The following is a 17,104-nucleotide window of genomic DNA, read 5'->3' as shown; positions in this document are numbered from 1 at the left end:
CCTCACAGGCCCTGCCCAGGCCCACCTGGAGCATCCACCTAGCTGCTCGGGAGCTTGGGTACCTGTGAAGTCCAGGGGGCTAGAGTGGTCCCTTCTCCAGGCCTAAGAAAGAGAACCTGTGGCAAACTGCTACATGGTATAACTTTGTAAGCAGCTTAGACGTAGCTATTCACCAAGCTGCCTTCGACAGTTCACAGCTTGCCTTTAACAGGGTCTTGTAGGCTGCAAACGCTTCCCTATCTGTGATGTCACACTCCTAAGCTGGTCCTGAAAATCTGGACACTGTGTTCACTGCCACTCCTCAGAGAGTTACCCTGTTTCTAGCCATCCGGGGAGAGACTGGCTCAGGAGTCTAGAGACTGGATTGGGGACAACAGGGGACCCCCATTTCCCTGCACTTAGGCTCGTGGACAGTCTGCATCTGGCCTCATCCTCTCTCACGGGAAAGCGGAGGAAGCTCAGCGTGGTGGGAAGAACAGAGCATGGCATCCCTGCAGCGCCGTGACCAGCTGCCACCCCACAGAGGGTGGGCACGCAGCAACGGGTGGCCTCCCGCCCTGGGCAGGGGAGAGGGCACTGGAAGGAGGCCATGCTGCTTCCACCTGGCATGAGTACCTGCTGCCTGCTGGCCTTGTGCTGAGTGCCAAGGGGCAAAGAAATGGGCCACCTAGTGTGGGGAGTTCAGGGGTGAGAGATCCATATGGATAGTATGATATTGGGGAACACTTCTTGAAGAGATGAGGTCTGAGCTAGGCCTTGGAGGCTGGGAAAAATTGGGAAAGAGGAGGGCACCTAGGGGTGAGCCGTGAGACAAACCAGGCTTGGCACGAGCTTCCCTTCCCTTCTGTGCTAGGTTATTCCATCTATGGCCAGCGGGCCCAGGTGGGGTTGCCGTTGGAAGCTGGCCTCCAGTCTTCCAAGTGATGCGCTGGGGAGGTTGATAAGCTCCGAGCTTGGCCTGGGACTCCTGGGCCTCCGTTTATGTTGGAAGGGGGCCAGCACTCCTCCTGGGGCAGGAATCCCCTCTCTCAGGTCCCTCTAGTGGCAGTCCGGGACTTCTCATTTTTGGTGACCTTCTAAAGCCTGGTCAAGAGTATGGACTTTAGAGTCAGGCCTGATTTTGAATCCTGCCTCTGCCACTGTCCTGCCAGGTGACTTTGGGCAAGTTACCTCCCGCTTGAGCCTCAGTGTTCTCATCTTTCTGAGACGCAGAGGTGCTTGGTGGCTGTTCCTTCCCCTTCTCTACAGCAGCTGTGCTGGGCACTGGGCATAGGTGGAGTGTACAAGGAGGGCACAGTAAGAACAGTTTCACAAGAAGCCAAAGACTACCTCCCCTGGTGCTACTGCCCAGAGAGCATGAGACCTGTGTGCCCCTCAACACCACGACAGCCCATCAGAGTCTAGAAGGTGAGGCTCGTGTACCCTGAGCCTGCTCTTCCCAGGCCGAGTGTCCCCTTCGCCACTTCTCAGGGGCTGTGGGCCCCCGTGCCCATGGCTCCAGCTGTGCCTAGCTTAGTGCCACAGTAAGCATTTACTCCACCATTGCCCAGAGCAGAGATGGGGCCCAGCCAGGGAGGACAGGGCTAACATGTGGCCCGTCTGCCTCCCCACCAGGAGTGGCCTGCAGTGTCATCCTCGTGTACATATTCTGCACTGATTGCTGGCTTATCTCTGTGCTCTACTTCACCTGGCTGGTGTTTGACTGGAACACGCCCAAGAAAGGTAAGCACGCAGGCCTCCCTTGCCTACTCCCTGGCCACTCCCTCCTGCACGAGTTAAGTTCATCGTGCATGTTGTTTCTTTTAACTTAACACGTACTTTGTCAAAAGCATTGGCTAGTCCAGTGTGTGGTTTTGGGTGTGGGGTTGAAAACTCGAAGCACACCATTCTGGTCCTCATAGCAGCTCACAGTCCATCAAAGCTTTGCATAATGCGGGGGACGATGTGGAAGTGGCCCACTGGGAAGGGGGCAAAGATGCTGCCTGGGGTGATAGTCACCTGCCTTGGGGTTTCAAACTGGCTCTGTCTTGTCTGCCTTGCCCAAATATCCAGTCACCCCCACTTCTTCCCAACACTTTATTTTCTTCCCTGGAAGGTGGTAGGAGGTCGCAGTGGGTCCGAAACTGGGCCGTGTGGCGCTACTTTCGAGACTACTTTCCCATCCAGGTAAAGTGTGGTGGGTGTTATCTTGGGAGGGTGGGAATGGATGGGAAATATGAACTCAGGACTTAACCCATCCACTCACAGTGACCATGAGTGCTGCGTTGAACCATGTGGGATCTCCCATATGAGCATCTGTTCATACCACACCCTACTTTATGCAGGATTTGAGGCAACTTAGGACACATATAATGCCATACCAGGTAAAGAGAAAAATCAAGACTTAGGGGAGGAAATACTAGTATTTCAGCCAGAAGGGTCAATAAAGTTGCTATAGTTGAGCTTCAGTCAGCTCTGAGCTTCCTGGCAGCCAAGGAAAAAAGGGAAACATGATAGTTGTTAGGTTTTTGTTCTGGGAGAGGAAGAAGCGTATTGGTTCTTTGGGGAAACAAGACTTGTTCTAGGATTTGGATCTAAAAGATGTTACAAACACTAAGCCTGAGTGATGTCAGGAGCAGGTATAATAGTACATGTAATGGCCACTGCATGTCTGCCCTTTAGTGAATATTAAGGGCATAACTTGAAATGGAGATGATTTATCAAGAGTGATACTAAAGTAGTCCATGTTTATCTGCCCTGAACCAAGGATAGAACTTAAAACAGTAGGTGTAAGGGGCTTTCTTTCCTCCCAAAGTTCTTAGAGAAATATCACTTCTCTTAGCTAGTTGCTGGGGGTCATGGCTGTGTAAGGGCCCAGGTAATTTGAAATGCAGTGAAAGAAGGGGGAGACCCTGGGAGCTGAAGGGGTTCGGGAAGGTTTCTGGAGGAGGTGCTCCTAGAACTGCGCCTTAAAGGATGAGCAGCACTGAGGAGGCAGAGACAACAGGGGAGCACAGGCACCCTTGTGTGAGAAGAAGCCTTGGGTAGAGAAGACGGTGAGGAGGCAGAGAGAAGAGGGAGAATATCCATTTACCAGGGGCCTTCCAGGAGCCAGCTCCTTTCCCCGAGGAGTCTCCTTTGACCCTCACAGCACCCTGTAAGGTAGGCATTAACTTTATCCCCTTTTGGCCAGGCGCGGTGGCTCATGCCTATAATCCTAGCACTCTGGGAGACCAAGGCGGAAGGATTGCTCAAGGTCAGGAGTTCGAGACCAGCCTGAGCAAGAGCGAGACCCCGTCTCTACTAAAAATAGAAAGGAAAAAAAAATAATAAATAAATTTAAAAAAAATTTATCCCCATTTTACAGAAGAGGAAACTGAGGGTCAGAGAGTAACAAAGCTGAATGAAACTAGTGAGGGGTTGAGCTGAGATTCCAGTTGTCCTGCCTGAAAGCCTGGGCTCTTCCCACCACAGCATGTTGCCTTTCTGTGCAGCAGAGCTGCGGGAATAAATCTGGGCAGATATTCACGCTTCGCATGGGCTTGGAGGATGGAGACAGGAAAAGCCCAATATGACCCTGGGTGAGGTGCTGTCCCCTCCAGGGCACAGCCTCCCCATGTGAAGCAAGTTTAGCCCAAGCTGGTCTTTTTGGGTTTCCCTCCTACTGCACCATTGGCTACTCTAGGACCCTACACTGCTCTTCTGAGTGAGCACCCGTCTTCTCTGGGGCAAACCCTGAGGTCCTGATGGGATAAATGGTGGCTCAGTGTGGCTTTCCGTCCCAGCTCTGTCTGGCCTCTGCCTGGTCTGCAAGCTGGACTGGTAAGGCAGAGCCATCTGGGCCCGGATGCGTGTGAGCGATGCTGGCGGAGTGTGGATAGCTCTGGCAGAATCCTGGAGGTTTTCCCTGAAGGGGAAGGACCTGTGTGTCCAGCTCACTCTGCACTGCAGCCCTGGCACACCCTGGCTGCTGGGGCAACTGAGCAGAAGGCAGCAGGGCTGTGGAGCGGCGTCAGCATGTGATTGGGAAAGTGCTCTGTGCGTGATGCAGCATGGTGTACCTTTGCCTTGGTGAGTCAGAGACTGAGGCATCCTGGCACACTGCCTGGGAGCTGTGCTTGGGTAACCGTGCATTCCTCCGCTGCATCTGGTATTGCAGGGGTGGCCCAGGGCCAGCTCCTCCTTTCCACCCTCAGCCTAAACCCAGATTTCCCAGGACCTTCCAGCTCTTTGGGGTCAGGGTTTCTTCTCCTTTCCCAATCTCATCTCTCTGGCTGCAAAAAATACGAGGCTATTGTTGCTAGGAGGAAGTTGCATCATAGGATCCAACAGTCTCATTTTGGAGGTAAAGAAACTCCATCCAAAAGAGGGTCAAGAGTTTGTCCAGGCTGCCCAGTCTAGTGCAGCGGCAGCGGCAGTACTAGAATCCAGGCTTCCTGAATCCGGGGCCTGCGTTCTTTTCCCCTGAATTCCTACTGCCTGTTTCTCTGGGAGAGACTCAATCCCGGATTTCCCCATTGGATTGATTCCAACTTCCTGCGTCTCCCTCTCCCTGCTTTGCTGTTGGAAACCTGGGTGTAACTTCCTGCTCTGTCACTCCGTGAACTGACCTGCCGTCATTGCTCCTTGCCCAGTGCTGGGCTCCGTGCTGGGCATGAGGAGACAGAAGAGCCAGCCCTGGTCCCTGCCCTTGGGATGGGCTCCCTGTCTCGTGAATCCTGCTAGACTTTGTCACTTTCTGCCCGTGGGACCATGGCAGACTTTCTCAAGCTTGCTGAGCCTCATTTGCCTCATCTGTAAAATGGCACTGTTGATGTGATACACTATGGTTGGATGTGAGTGATTGTCGACTCTGTTCTCTCTGCTTTTTCTCTCTCACCTCAGGGGCCAGGCCTCAGTGATCTCTCTTGCCACTGTGGCCTGGTCCTCAGGCAGCCACCTGGAGGCCAGTAGCCCCTTCACCCAGAACAGGATGACCTGATGGCCTTTGGTTACACCTGAGACAGGCAGGCATCCTTCCCCACCTGGTCTCCACCTTCCAAAAGAACCAAAACAGGCCCCTATATCCTTACCACATCTCTGTTCCAAGAGTCAGCTAGGAATTGGAGCCACAGGGCGCATGCAGGCTGGCCCTGTGAGGGCTCCTGGCCACCAGGAGCAGAACCAGGCTGGGCCTGAGGCAGGCTGGGGTGTTGAGCCTCAGTTTGAGGCCTAGGCTGGGCTCTGCCCCTGCCCCTCGGGGCTTCAGGCTCCCCTTCTGTGCAGGGATTTGCCCTCGGTGATCCGATATCAGGTCTGCCACTCTATAGGGTTGTGTGTGACTCTTCTGCCCCACCCCCTTTTCCTGGCCTCTTGTTGATGATTATGTCATGAGGATCTCAGCTGTAACCCCCAATCCTCCCACTCCCCTCCCCGTGGGGCTCTTTGCAACCAGAGCAGCTCAGCTGGCCACAGAGCATCCCTTCTCCTGGCAGAGGTGGGGCTCATGTGTTAGCAGCAGCCACCAAGACCACCAGCTGCCTGGAAGAGGAGTGGACAGTGCCCTGGGTCACCTCTCCCTGAGGCATAGGCAGGATCTTTGGAGAGGAGACTAGAAAAGACCCTCTGAGCTTAGCATCATCTGTCTCTCCACCTGCCTCATTTACAGATGAGCAGACTGAAGCCCAGAGTGGAGGAAGAGTCCAAGGTCACAAAGCTTAAGTCAGTAGCAGGACAGGTGTGGGAACCAGGCTGTCTGCTTCAGGGCCCATGTTCTTACTCCTGTGTTCCTCTGCCACTGTGCCCTGCTGGGTAAGCCTGGGCGGGTCCCTGCTGTTCTCTGGGCCTGACTTACTTCCTCTATGTGATGCTGGAGTGGGACAAGCCTACTGAGCACCTTTCCTGTCCTAAGAGACGAGGTGAGGAGTGGCTTGCCAGGAATGTGTCCCAACTCACATTAGCCAGCAGGCCTGGCCTGGGCACTCCATTGGCCTGGGACTTTGCCACAGAAAATAGTCAGAGGACACAAGAACAGGCATGTCAATAGAGCCTTCATCAGCAGTGTCCTTTCCCCTCCCTCCAGAATGGACATTCTGTCCAGCCCTCGGGGGAGGGGCTGTGACGTGAAAACAGATCAAAGCTGTGTCAGATGCCTACTTTCTTCTGGGTATGGCGCCAGGGGACATTAACCTGCACGTGCCCCAAGGCACCTCATTTAACCAAATGTCCCATCAGATAGAGCCTTGAAGAGGAAGAAAATCATTTAAAGAGCCAGCTAGGGTCCCACCAGGTGACACTTCTCCATCCCAGCAGCCCAGGGAAAAGCACAGCTGGGTGGCCTGGTCCAGATGTGGAGGATGATTCTCTGTGACCTCCTCGGGAAGCAGCAGCTCCTTTCTCTAGGCCGCGGTCTCCGTGTCACCCAAGGAGTGGCCTAGATCTTTCAGGGCTCCGTGTCACCCAAGGAGTGGCCTAGATCTTTCAGGGCTCTGCCAGCCTGTTCTGCGTGTTGGGCTCCTGGACATCAGACAGGCCTGGGCCTAGCTGTCAGGAGCAGGTTTCTAGCCTTCCTTTTTTATGCAAATGGGCACAAGGTGCTTTTAAATTCTAGCTCGACTGAGAGCCAACTTGGTGGGCAGACCTGCTCTTTAGGAGGCAAAACATCATCAGACCAACAATCTTGCAAAGCTCATGTAAAACCCGACTTTTAGATCCCCTCACTGCCCCTGCCCCCACCAGCTGCGGGTGAGGCTGTGCTGGTCCCCATTTATTTGGAGGACAGCTGGGTTTTTGAGCCGCTTTAATCTGCTTGCCAAAGGCAGAGTGGGAGAAGGAGTACAAATGTCCCAAGCAGTAGTGGCTGAGACAGGGAGCCTTGCTCACATTTACACAGACGGGCAGTCCCAGAGCTGGGAATGGTGTCAGGCACCCTGTTCTGTCTCCCTCAGGCCTCTGTTGTCTGGAGATGTGGATTTCAGTTTTCCAAGGCCAGCCACCAGCACCTTCTCCCCTGAAACTGCACACGAGGTCCTTCACTCAGCCAGAGGTCCCCAGGCCTAAAGTCACAGAAAACCCAGGCTCTTGACATTCTGCCAGTGGCCAGTGACTCTGCTTCCAGCTGGACCAGAGCAGGGAAGGGGCACTGCCGAGCACGCAGGTGGAAATGTTGCTGATGCCTCTCTCTTGAGACCAGGCATCCAAAAGACCAGCATGTTCAGACCCTTTCACCCAGGAATTGTATTTCTAGAAGTTGGTCTCATGAAGACAGTCAGATATGTGGACAGAGATAAGGTATTTATCGAAGCATTATTTCTAAGAGGGAAAACGTGGAAGCGTTTAAAACATCCAGCAGTGGGGGTTTGAGTCAGTGCCGTTGCACGTAGCACAGCTGTGTGATCGAATACTGATGTCGCCGTGAGAAGACATGTAACTGAGGGACCTTGGTGAGGACAAATAGCTACGATACATTTGGTAGCAAATGATATAAAAATGGTACCAACCATATAACCTCAATTTTGTGGCTTTTGAAAAAGAGCATGTATACATTTGAGTAGAGAAGGGACCCAATGTGTCAGAGTATTTTATCTGGACGGAGGCATTACGGGTGTTTTTGATTTTCTCTTTACTTTCCTGTGTTTTTAAAATTCTTCGTAAGTATTTATTATTTTTCTGATCAGAAAAAAAGTACTGTTTTATGAACAAAATACCCTTCCTCTCCAACCCTCCCAGCACCCTCCACCCTCATCATGTTCCTTGTAATGCTGGGCAGGTGTCCCAGGCTCAGTGCCTCTCGTGCTCAGGGTTTAGGAACACTTTGCACCCCCACCCCTCCAAGCCACCAGCTGCAGGGTAGGTGGTGGCCCCTGCGGAAGCCAGTCATTGGAGCATCCCAGGACAGCTTTGTTGATAGTACCATAGGTCAGGTCCTCAGCTGCTGCAGCCGTACAGCTGACCTCCTCCCTACCTCCCTCCCCGGGCTGGCTGGCACAGGGCTGTCACTTGCCATGTCCTCCTGTCCTTCCTGCCTCAGAGCCTGAGCTGAACCCAGCTGCCTGGCAGGAAGTTTCCATTCAGGTCTGCTGCACTGTCCCTTCTCTGGGCCAGGGGAGTAGATGGGTCATTCTGTGAGCTGTTGGGCCGCCCTCAGGCCACAGGGCTGGATAGATCCTACCTCCAGGGAGCTCACAGTGTGGGGAGACTGACAGCGGCTGCAGAGCTTGCAGCCAGCGCCCCAGTTGCCAAACTCAGGAATTTGGACTTGACCCTGATGGAAGCTGGACACCCTCTTTAGTCTGAGAGTGAAGGGGTTGGATGCGCGTTCTAGAAGAGTCAGTCTGGCTGTGGCGAGGAGGATGGGCCCAGAGGGAGGGAAGGCAGGAGGCCGGCAGAGTGTACATAAGAAGACCTGGCGTGTGCTTGGCTGGGGAACAAAGGAGTGAGAGAGAAAATTCCCCACCCCTTCCCAGGGACTCAAAGTCCAAATGATGACTGGCAGGCACGAGCACTCTGGCCCTGTGATGGGAGTCTGAGGTCACGTGTGGAGAGTCACTGCCGTCCTTCAGGCCCACAGAGTCCCAGAGGGCCTGACATGTCCAGTCCCTCCCCTACTTTCTGGGCATGCCCCAGTACCCCTGTCCCGGCCAGTTTCCTTTGACCTGGAGTTTTCCTTGCAGCTGGTGAAGACACACAACCTGCTGACCACCAGGAACTATATCTTTGGATACCACCCCCATGGCATCATGGGCCTGGGTGCCTTCTGCAACTTCAGCACAGAGGCCACAGAAGTGGGCAAGAAGTTCCCTGGCATAAGGCCTTACGTGGCCACACTGGCTGGCAACTTCCGGATCCCAGTGCTGAGGGAGTACCTGATGACTGGAGGTGAGAATCCACCTCTGCCTCCCCCTGCTGGGTGCCATCGTGGAGGCCTGAGCCTCTCCATCCAGCAGGGTGATGCAGGGAGCCCACACGCCATTCCCTGGTGCCGGTCCTGCACTGGGAGTTGCGACCTACTGCAACACGGTGGGTGAGGGCTGAGCAGGAAGGCCGTTCCTGCTGTCTTCAGGATTCAACCTGGATAACACCTTGCCAAGGAAGCCTTCTCTGACCCCTTTCCTGGGCACCCCTAGCCCCTGTGTTGCCTTCCACACAACCTGATTGTTGTCCATGGCACTGTCATTGTCCACCTGCCTGTGACCTCCCACCAGCCCGATTCACTGGGATCCCCAGCACCTAGCACCAGCCTGGCAGAGTTAGGACCTCACGGAATGTTTGTCAAATAAATGAGCTCCCAAAGCAACCTAGTGTCAGTGTCGCCATCTTAGATAAGTAAGCTGAGGCTCAGAAAAATGAGTAGCTTATGCAGGACCAGACAACCTCGAGGGGGCTGGCTTAGGTCTGGGGCCCAAGTCTAGGGGTCTTTCTGTGGTACCCTTGACCGTGTGCAGGGGGTGGGGCGTGCCTCCGTGGGCACCCCTGACTGTCTGTCGTTCTCTCCCTGCCAGGCATCTGCCCTGTCAACCGGGACACCATAGACTACTTGCTCTCAAAGAATGGGACTGGCAATGCCGTCATCATTGTGGTGGGGGGTGCAGCTGAGTCCCTGAGCTCCATGCCCGGCAAGAATGCCGTCACCCTGCGGAACCGCAAGGGCTTTGTGAAACTGGCCCTGCACCACGGGTAAGTGCCTCTCTACACACGCCCCTCCAGTGCTTTCCCAGCCCTGGGCTGCGGGCCCCGTGGCCCCTGAAGGGAGGGCCCGGACCCTGGGAAGGCCTAGAAGGGGTCTGTCATAGTGTCAGGGAGGGGGAGCTGAAGCCCAGACGGCAGTCTGGGCCTAGTTCGCCCACCTGTAGGCTGGGTGTCTGGGTGGGACAGAGATGCAGCACGTGGCACCTGCGTCCTTGCAGGTGGGCTGAGAGGCAGGCTCACATGTGGGACTGTGCGAAGAATTGCCCCTTGGGGCCAAAATGCATCGTGCTGCTAGGAGAGCAAAAGGACAGTGGGGAGGCTGGCATGGCTAGAAACAGCAGTGAGGGCTTTTGGAGGGGCCACCCTGAGGACAGGAGGAGAGGAGCTGGGTGGCTCGGCTTTCTGTGACCCTTTCTAGAAAACCAGGGGCACATTCTATGTAGCCACCTGTTCAGCACGTTCTATTTGACAAAGTACTTCCGCTCTACAGTCCCCTTCGGTTCCCTAGCAACCCAGCAGGTGATGACATCCCCATTTCCCATTGGGGAAAACTGAGTGAGGCGAAGTGACCTGGTCAGGGACACATTGTGAGATGCAGAGCCAAGCTGTTTGGACTTGAGGTCTGCTGCTGTCCTCCCATGTGTGGGCTCTGGGCAGCTCCAGGAGGAGCAGGGTCCTGGGGTGAACGGACCTCCAGCAGTGCCAAGGGCCAGAGTGGGAGAGGTGTGGCGGGCAGTTATGCGAGTTAGGGAGGGCTCTGAGCCGCGCCAGCCAGGCCCACACAGCCTAGTGTGGCTGCAGGACAGCAGCTCTCTTCTCTGTCCCCTCGGGACCTTATATCAGGCTTTGGGATTAGAGGCTGCTCTCAGGGTTTGGCCCTGGACCAGCCTCTGGGGACACAGTCAAATCAGACCCAATCCCTGCCTTCAAGGAGCACGAAGGGTGGGGAAGGGAGGAGGGACAGATAGTGACGACACAGTTTGCCGAGACTGTAGGGGTGGGGTGGGAGGGTGTGAGTCCAGGGCTGAGAGTGGCCTGGGTTGGGGGTAGGGCAGGGAGAACTTCCCAGCGGAGGCAGGCCCTGAGGGAGGAGGGTAGAGAGCAGGAATTCCAGAGCAGGACACTCAGCCTTCCCTTTGCCTGGGGTCGCAGAGCCCAGATGTGCTCCCCAGTCACTAGCAGGTGGGCAGAACTGGGTAGTGAGGGGACATGTGAGCTTGGCTCCTCTAGGTGATTCTGATACCCCCTGAAGGAGGGGGGAGCTTGGCTAGTGTCCAGGTCCTGTAGGGCCAACTTTAGGAACTGAAACCAGTAATTAGGCTGCAACACACCCTGCCTTCTCCCTTCCAGAGCTGACCTGGTTCCCACCTACTCCTTTGGGGAGAATGAGGTGTACAAGCAGGTGATCTTCCAGGAGGGCTCCTGGGGCCGATGGGTCCAGAAGAAGTTCCAGAAGTACATTGGCTTCGCCCCATGCATCTTCCACGGCCGAGGCCTCTTCTCCTCTGACACCTGGGGGCTGGTGCCCTACTCCAAGCCCATCACCACTGTTGGTGAGCCCCCAGCCCAAGGGCCGTCCTGAATGCTGGGTGCCACACAGCTAGTGGGTGGAAGAGACAGGATTCCAGTGTGGGTCTGGCTCTGACAGCCATGCTCTTCGCCATGAGGACTTGGATGTATTGGGTGCTGATGGGAGTGATCAGTAGGGGTGGGGTGGGGGTCGGGGAATAGGGCCTTTGCTGTGTGACAGGTCTATAGGGAAGACTGCATTGCAGCCAAGACCAAGGGGAGAAATGATGAGGACATGTGGGTGCTCTCGAGGGTCATGGTGGACCCCAGGGAGGAGGTGACTCTCACATTGCTAACTGATAGGAATTATCCAGCAAAAGAGAGGAGGAGGAGAGTTTCTATCAGAAACAATAGCCAGAGTAAAGTTCCAGAAACAAGGTTGTGTAGATTTTTAAAGAATAGAAATAAAACATCCACATGACTGCAGCATAAGTATGGACAGAGGTATGGCCAAAAACTGGCTGCACTTGGCCCTCAGCTGTGTTGTTTTTGGTATATTTGGGACAGTTCGGAGGATTCCAAAGAATTGCCTATTGTAGGTGTGTGCGTGCACGTGTGTGTTAACGAGTCACAAGCTAGAGATTCCGCAGGAGCATGTGGGCCCTCAGCAGTGGACTCGAGGGGGCGAAGCTCACACGGATACTTTATGTTCTCAGACCAGGTATCTTTATGCTTTTAGACGGACAGCGTAGCAGTGAGGCAGCGGGACCATTTCTGTGGGCAGGTGTGGCTGGGGTGGGGACAGGGTCCTGTGGGCAGTGTGAAGGCGTTTGCTCTTCACCTGGAGAATGGAAAGCTGCTTGAGGGTCTTTGGGAGGGAGGTTCAGTTTTGCATTTTAAAGTGATCCTTGGGGCTGTTGGGTAGAAAATGGGTTAGAAGGGACAGAAGTGGAAGCTCCAAGACCAGTCCAGAGGCTCTGCGGTAGCCAGTGGCTTGGACCAAGGGAGGAGTAGTGGGAGATGGAAGAGGAGTGCGTGGATTTGGGAGAAGTTTCAGACAGCATTGGCAGGATTAGGGATGGACTGGGTACGGAGATGAAGCAGGCAAAGAAAATAAAACAGTGCACAGATGTACAAATGTTAGTCTCCTGCTCCCTTTCCCACCCTTACCGCACTGTTTAAAGCATGTCACATTATTCACAGAATCCTCAGAACAGCCCTCTGAGGAAGGATCCCCATGTGACAGATGAGGAAACAGGCTCAGAGAGGCAAAATGGCTTGCCCAGAGCAGAGCAAAAGCAAAGCTGTTTATTTGATCCCACAGCTCTCGCGGGAACTCATAGCAGAGTGCAGTAGTTTCCATCAGCCTTGACCCCATCTGCTTAGCGGCTGTGTGGCCCTGGGCGGGGCCCTTCCCATGCCCCTGGGCCTCAGCATTTTCATCTGTGAAAGGGAACAGTCAGAGACGAAGCACATAAAGCACTCAGCACAGTTCGTGACATGTGGTGGGCCAGTAGCACAGAGTCACCACCATCAGCATCATGGCGGGCGCCCAGGGGAATGGCAGGGACTAACCAGAGGCCTCTGCCCCATTCCTGCAGTGGGTGAGCCCATCACCATCCCCAAGCTGGAGCACCCGACCCAGCAGGACATCGACCTATACCACGCCATGTACATGGAGGCCCTGGTGAAGCTCTTCGACAACCACAAGACCAAGTTCGGGCTCCCCGAGACGGAGGTCCTGGAGGTGAACTGAGCCAGCCCTCTGGGGCCAACTCCCTGGAGGAACCAGCTGCAAATCGATTTCTACCACGTTCTCGAGTGCTTTCTGTTCTGTAAATTTGGAAGCGTCATGGGTGTCTGTGGGTTATTTAAAAGAAATTATAATAATTTTGTTAAACCATTACCATGTTAGGTCTTTTTTAAAGAAAGAAAAAGTCAATATTTCAAGCTCTTTTCACTTCCAGTTTGTCCTGTTCTAGGTGGTGGCTAAATCTGGGCCTTTATGGTTTCCCCACCAACCTCTCTTATTCTCCTTCTGAAATGACAGAGAAAACTCAGTCCTGGTTGATTGGGGAAGAAGGACAGAGCCGTTAGTGACTCAGGACAGTTTGATTATTCACTTTTTGCTCCCAGGGATGGGAGGCAGAAGCCACTTCTGATGCACTGATGCACACACCTCTATCCCCACACCCCATGCTTGACTGCAGGACTAGTCCCTCTTGCCAAGGGGAAGAGTCGGAGGGTACAGTTGCCCCATTTTGTGGGGATAGTGATGAGTAGCTGGAATGTTCCAGCTTGATGCTCCCTTCTGTCACCCTCGCCCCACCCCCAGTCTCTCAAATCTGAGCCTGGACTACCTTGAGGATGAGGACGGGGTGGGGGTGATGCTGTGCTGGGCACAGGGCTGCTCTGGGTGTTCCATCTCTGGGATCATCAGCCACCACGTTCTGGTTGGAGTGACTGGTTTTCCTCAAGAGGCTGATGACACCGACAAGGCGCAGACTCAGGCTTTGCCTAGATCACATGCCTCCCGGTGGCCTCGGTTTACCTAACCCATACTCCCAAGTCTGGGTGTGAGGAAGGGGTCCCTCTTCTGTGCACAGAGGGGCCTGGCCTTCTGAATGGCGGACTGGTTCCAGGACACGCGGCCCCAACCCAAGCCTCACATATTTGTGCCTTTCTGAGGGGGTGGGGCCAGGCAGGAATCCCAGCGCCTCCTCTGTGTATCCTGTTTTCTCTTGATGAGATCATTGTACCATGTCAGACTTTTGTACATGCCTGGACAAATAAATGGAAATGAGAAGACTCTCTGAGTTACTGCTGCGGCTGCATCTGCACCCCGCCACTGCCACTTGGGGAAGACCACCGCCCTGCTGGGCTGCCCGCTGAGCCCTCTGCCCCTCGTTCCTTTGGCCCACACGGCCCCGCTATAGTGCGTCAGTTATCTATGGCTGTGGAACAGGTTATGTTGAGACTTAGTGGCTGCCAGCGACACCTATAGTCTCAGAGTTCTCCCAGTCAAGGGTTGAGGCTTAGCCTGGTCCTCTGCTCAGGGCCTCCCAAGGCTGCCATGCGGGCGTTGGCCGGGCTGCAGGCATCTCAAAGTTCAGCCGAGGGAGGATCCACTTCAAGGCTGTTTCAGTGGTGGTTGGCAGGATTTACTTCCTCACTGGCTGCTGACCAGAGGCCACTCTCAGTTCCTTGCCACATGGGCCTTTCCCTGGGGTAGCTCATGGCTTGGCAGCTGGCTTCAGAGAGTAGGTAAGAAGGGCCAGCGTACGAATAGAAGTGCTATATTCTGTTCATTATGTGTAAGTCATGAGGTCCGGCTCACACTGGAGGGCGGGGATTAAACAGGGGAGTGGGTACGGGGAGGCAAGGGTCGCTGAGAGCCACTTCACAGGCTGCCTGCCATGCAGGGTAAAGGACTGCTGTCCAGCTGTAAGGCCCTGCTGAGCAGGAAGGGTCCTACTGGATCACTCCAACCGTCTTCCCTGCCCCCAGCCTCAGCTACAACACAAAGGGGGAGGCCTGGCCTGCCGTCACCCTAGTGGTTACAAGATACCGCTCCTCCCTTTTCTGGTTCCCTTCAGCTCAGTGGGTTCACTGGGGAACCCTTCCCAGCTGAGACCAAAGGCCCCCATTCCAACTTCCTTACTGCCAAAATGCCTGTCCTGCCTGTCCTGTTCACCCACCTGGGGGACAGTTGCACTGTGCCACAAGTTGCGAGGGGGCTGCTTGAGAGCAGAGACAAACACTGGAAACAGGTGAGGATACGCAGGTCCCACTAACCCGGCGTGGGGTGCCTCGCCAGGAGATGACGCCTGAGCTGGGCCTGGAAGGGTGGCTGAAGTTTGCCAGGAAGGGAAGGAGTGACAGGCAGAGCAGTAGGTGCCAAGACGGGGGAGACCGGACTGAAAGATGTTGCTGATTGGAAAGAGGGAGAGGCTGCGGCAGAGGAGTCCGCAGTGGCGCTTGGCTTGGGAGGGCAGGACGTGGTTCTCCAGAGTTTCCAGGTGGGCAGGAGGGCAGAGCAGTGAGAGGGAGCGCTCTGGCGGGGCCAACGGAGGCTGGATTCTGTAGTGCCAGGCAGGCCTCAGGCTGGAGAGCTCAGCCTAAAGGACAGGTATGTCCTTTAGGATGGAGAAAAGGCCTGTTCGATGACAGTCTCAGTCTCAGCCCCAGCCCAGCCCCAGACTAAGGCTGACCCGATGCTGGGTTGCAGCCTCAGTCTGGCTTCAGGCTTCAGACCAAGCTCTGGCCCTAACTGAGGCCACCCCATAAAGGCCATTATTCTCAAACATCAATTTTGTGAATAGTGAACACCTACTGTGCACTATGGAACTCAGCCATCTCTAAGGAGAACCACAGTAATAACCCAGGACAATGTATGTCTCACAGCAGACTGTCCAGAGGCGTCCCTGTGTGTGGGCGACTCCAGGTAAATCGTGTGAACATTGCCTTGGGTTGGGAGCTGTTACCTCGGGAGAGGGAACTGGAACCTCCTTTACTGGAAGACCCTCTGCCCTTGGGTGGTGGTGGGGCTGCGGTCTCAGCCTGGATTGCCAGTTCCATGATTCTGCTTGTGGTTCCTACACATGGCCACAAGGGGGCACTGAAGGTGGTTCTCAGGCAAATGCCACACAGCTTCCTAAGCTTCCCTTTCACACTTCAGCCCTTATCCAGCTCCTACGCTGAGCTAGAAGCTGGAGTGTTTTGCAGATAAAGATGTCTGTGTCGGCCGGACGCAGTGGCTCACGCCTATAATCCTAGCACTCTGGGAGGCCGAGGTGGGAGGATCGCTTGAGGTTGGGAGTTCGAGACCAGCCTCAGCAATGAGCGAGACCCCCGTCTCTACTAAAAAATAGAAAGAAATGATCTGGACGGCTAAAAATATATAGAAAAAATTAGCTGGGCATGGTGGCACATGCCTGTAGTCCCAGATACTCAGGAAGCTGAGGCAGTAGGATTGCTCGAGCCCAGGAGTTTGAGGTTGCTGTGAGCTAGGCTGACGCCACAGTGCTCTAGCCAGGGTGACAGAGTGGGACTCTGCCTCAAAAAAAAGAAAAAAAAAAAAAAAAGATGTCTATGTGGTCAAGTTGGTTTATAATGTTATTCAAATCTTCTATTTCTCTGTTGCTACTCTGCCTGGTTGTTCTGCGCATTATTCAAAGGGGTGTTGAATTCTCCAACTGTTGTTACTGAAGTGTTTATTTCTCCCTTTTATTCTGTCAGTTTTTGCTTCACGTTTTTTGAGACTCTGCTCTTAGATGCATACATATTTATCATTGTTACCTCTTCCTAATGGATTGACCCTTTTATCATTATAAAATGCTCTTTGTAGTAACAGTTTTTGTCTTGAAGTCTATTATGTGTAGCCTATGTTATTGTAGCCACCCAGCGCTCTTTTGGTTCTTATTTACATGGAATATCTTTTTCTCTCCTTTCCCTTTCAACCTATCTACTTGTGTCTTTGAATATAAAGTGTGACTCTTGTAGCCATAATAGTGTTGGATGTTTTTTTAATGTCCATATTTCTACTCTCTGCCTTCTGATTGTTTATTCTCTACATTAATGTAATTACTTGTATGGTAGGATTTCCATCTGCCATTTTGCTGTTTTCTCTGTGTCTTATGTTTTGTTGTTGCTCTCTATTCCTGCCTTCTTTTGTGTTAAACATGTACTTTCTAATATACTATTTTAATTATCTTGTTTTTTTAATGTATGTTTTTGAGTTATTAGTCGTTACCCTGGGGGTTACAATTAACATCTTAATTTAAAACAATCTAGCTGAAATTAACACCATCTTAATTTCTCCATCTTTTGGGCAGGGTGGCTTGAGAGAAAAGAGGGGCAGGCCACACTTAGGAATGGCGCAGTGGGTTGAATCGTGGCCCACAAAATGATATGTACATGTCCTAATCTCTGGAACCTGTGAATGTGACCT

General features: G+C 53.8%; 1 protein-coding gene across 2 annotated transcripts in view; it reads left to right on the top strand.

The window, feature by feature from the left end:
* Positions 1 to 13,962, top strand: part of DGAT2 (diacylglycerol O-acyltransferase 2) — a 29,361-nt gene extending 15,399 nt beyond the window's left edge. For both annotated transcript variants that reach the window (XM_069470997.1, XM_069470996.1), the window contains 6 exons: positions 1,615 to 1,722; positions 2,096 to 2,166; positions 8,631 to 8,835; positions 9,459 to 9,633; positions 10,996 to 11,198; positions 12,756 to 13,962. In XM_069470997.1, the coding sequence (XP_069327098.1) occupies positions 1,615 to 1,722; positions 2,096 to 2,166; positions 8,631 to 8,835; positions 9,459 to 9,633; positions 10,996 to 11,198; positions 12,756 to 12,910 (917 nt within the window). In that variant the 3' untranslated portion in view covers positions 12,911 to 13,962. The remainder of the gene's footprint in view (positions 1 to 1,614; positions 1,723 to 2,095; positions 2,167 to 8,630; positions 8,836 to 9,458; positions 9,634 to 10,995; positions 11,199 to 12,755) is intronic.
* The last annotated feature ends 3,142 nt before the right edge of the window (positions 13,963 to 17,104 follow it).

This window comes from Eulemur rufifrons, chromosome 6 (genome assembly GCF_041146395.1).
Source record: "Eulemur rufifrons isolate Redbay chromosome 6, OSU_ERuf_1, whole genome shotgun sequence".
In the NCBI taxonomy this organism is placed as follows: Eukaryota; Metazoa; Chordata; class Mammalia; order Primates; family Lemuridae; genus Eulemur; species Eulemur rufifrons.
This window is presented reverse-complemented; position numbering and strand designations above follow the sequence as displayed.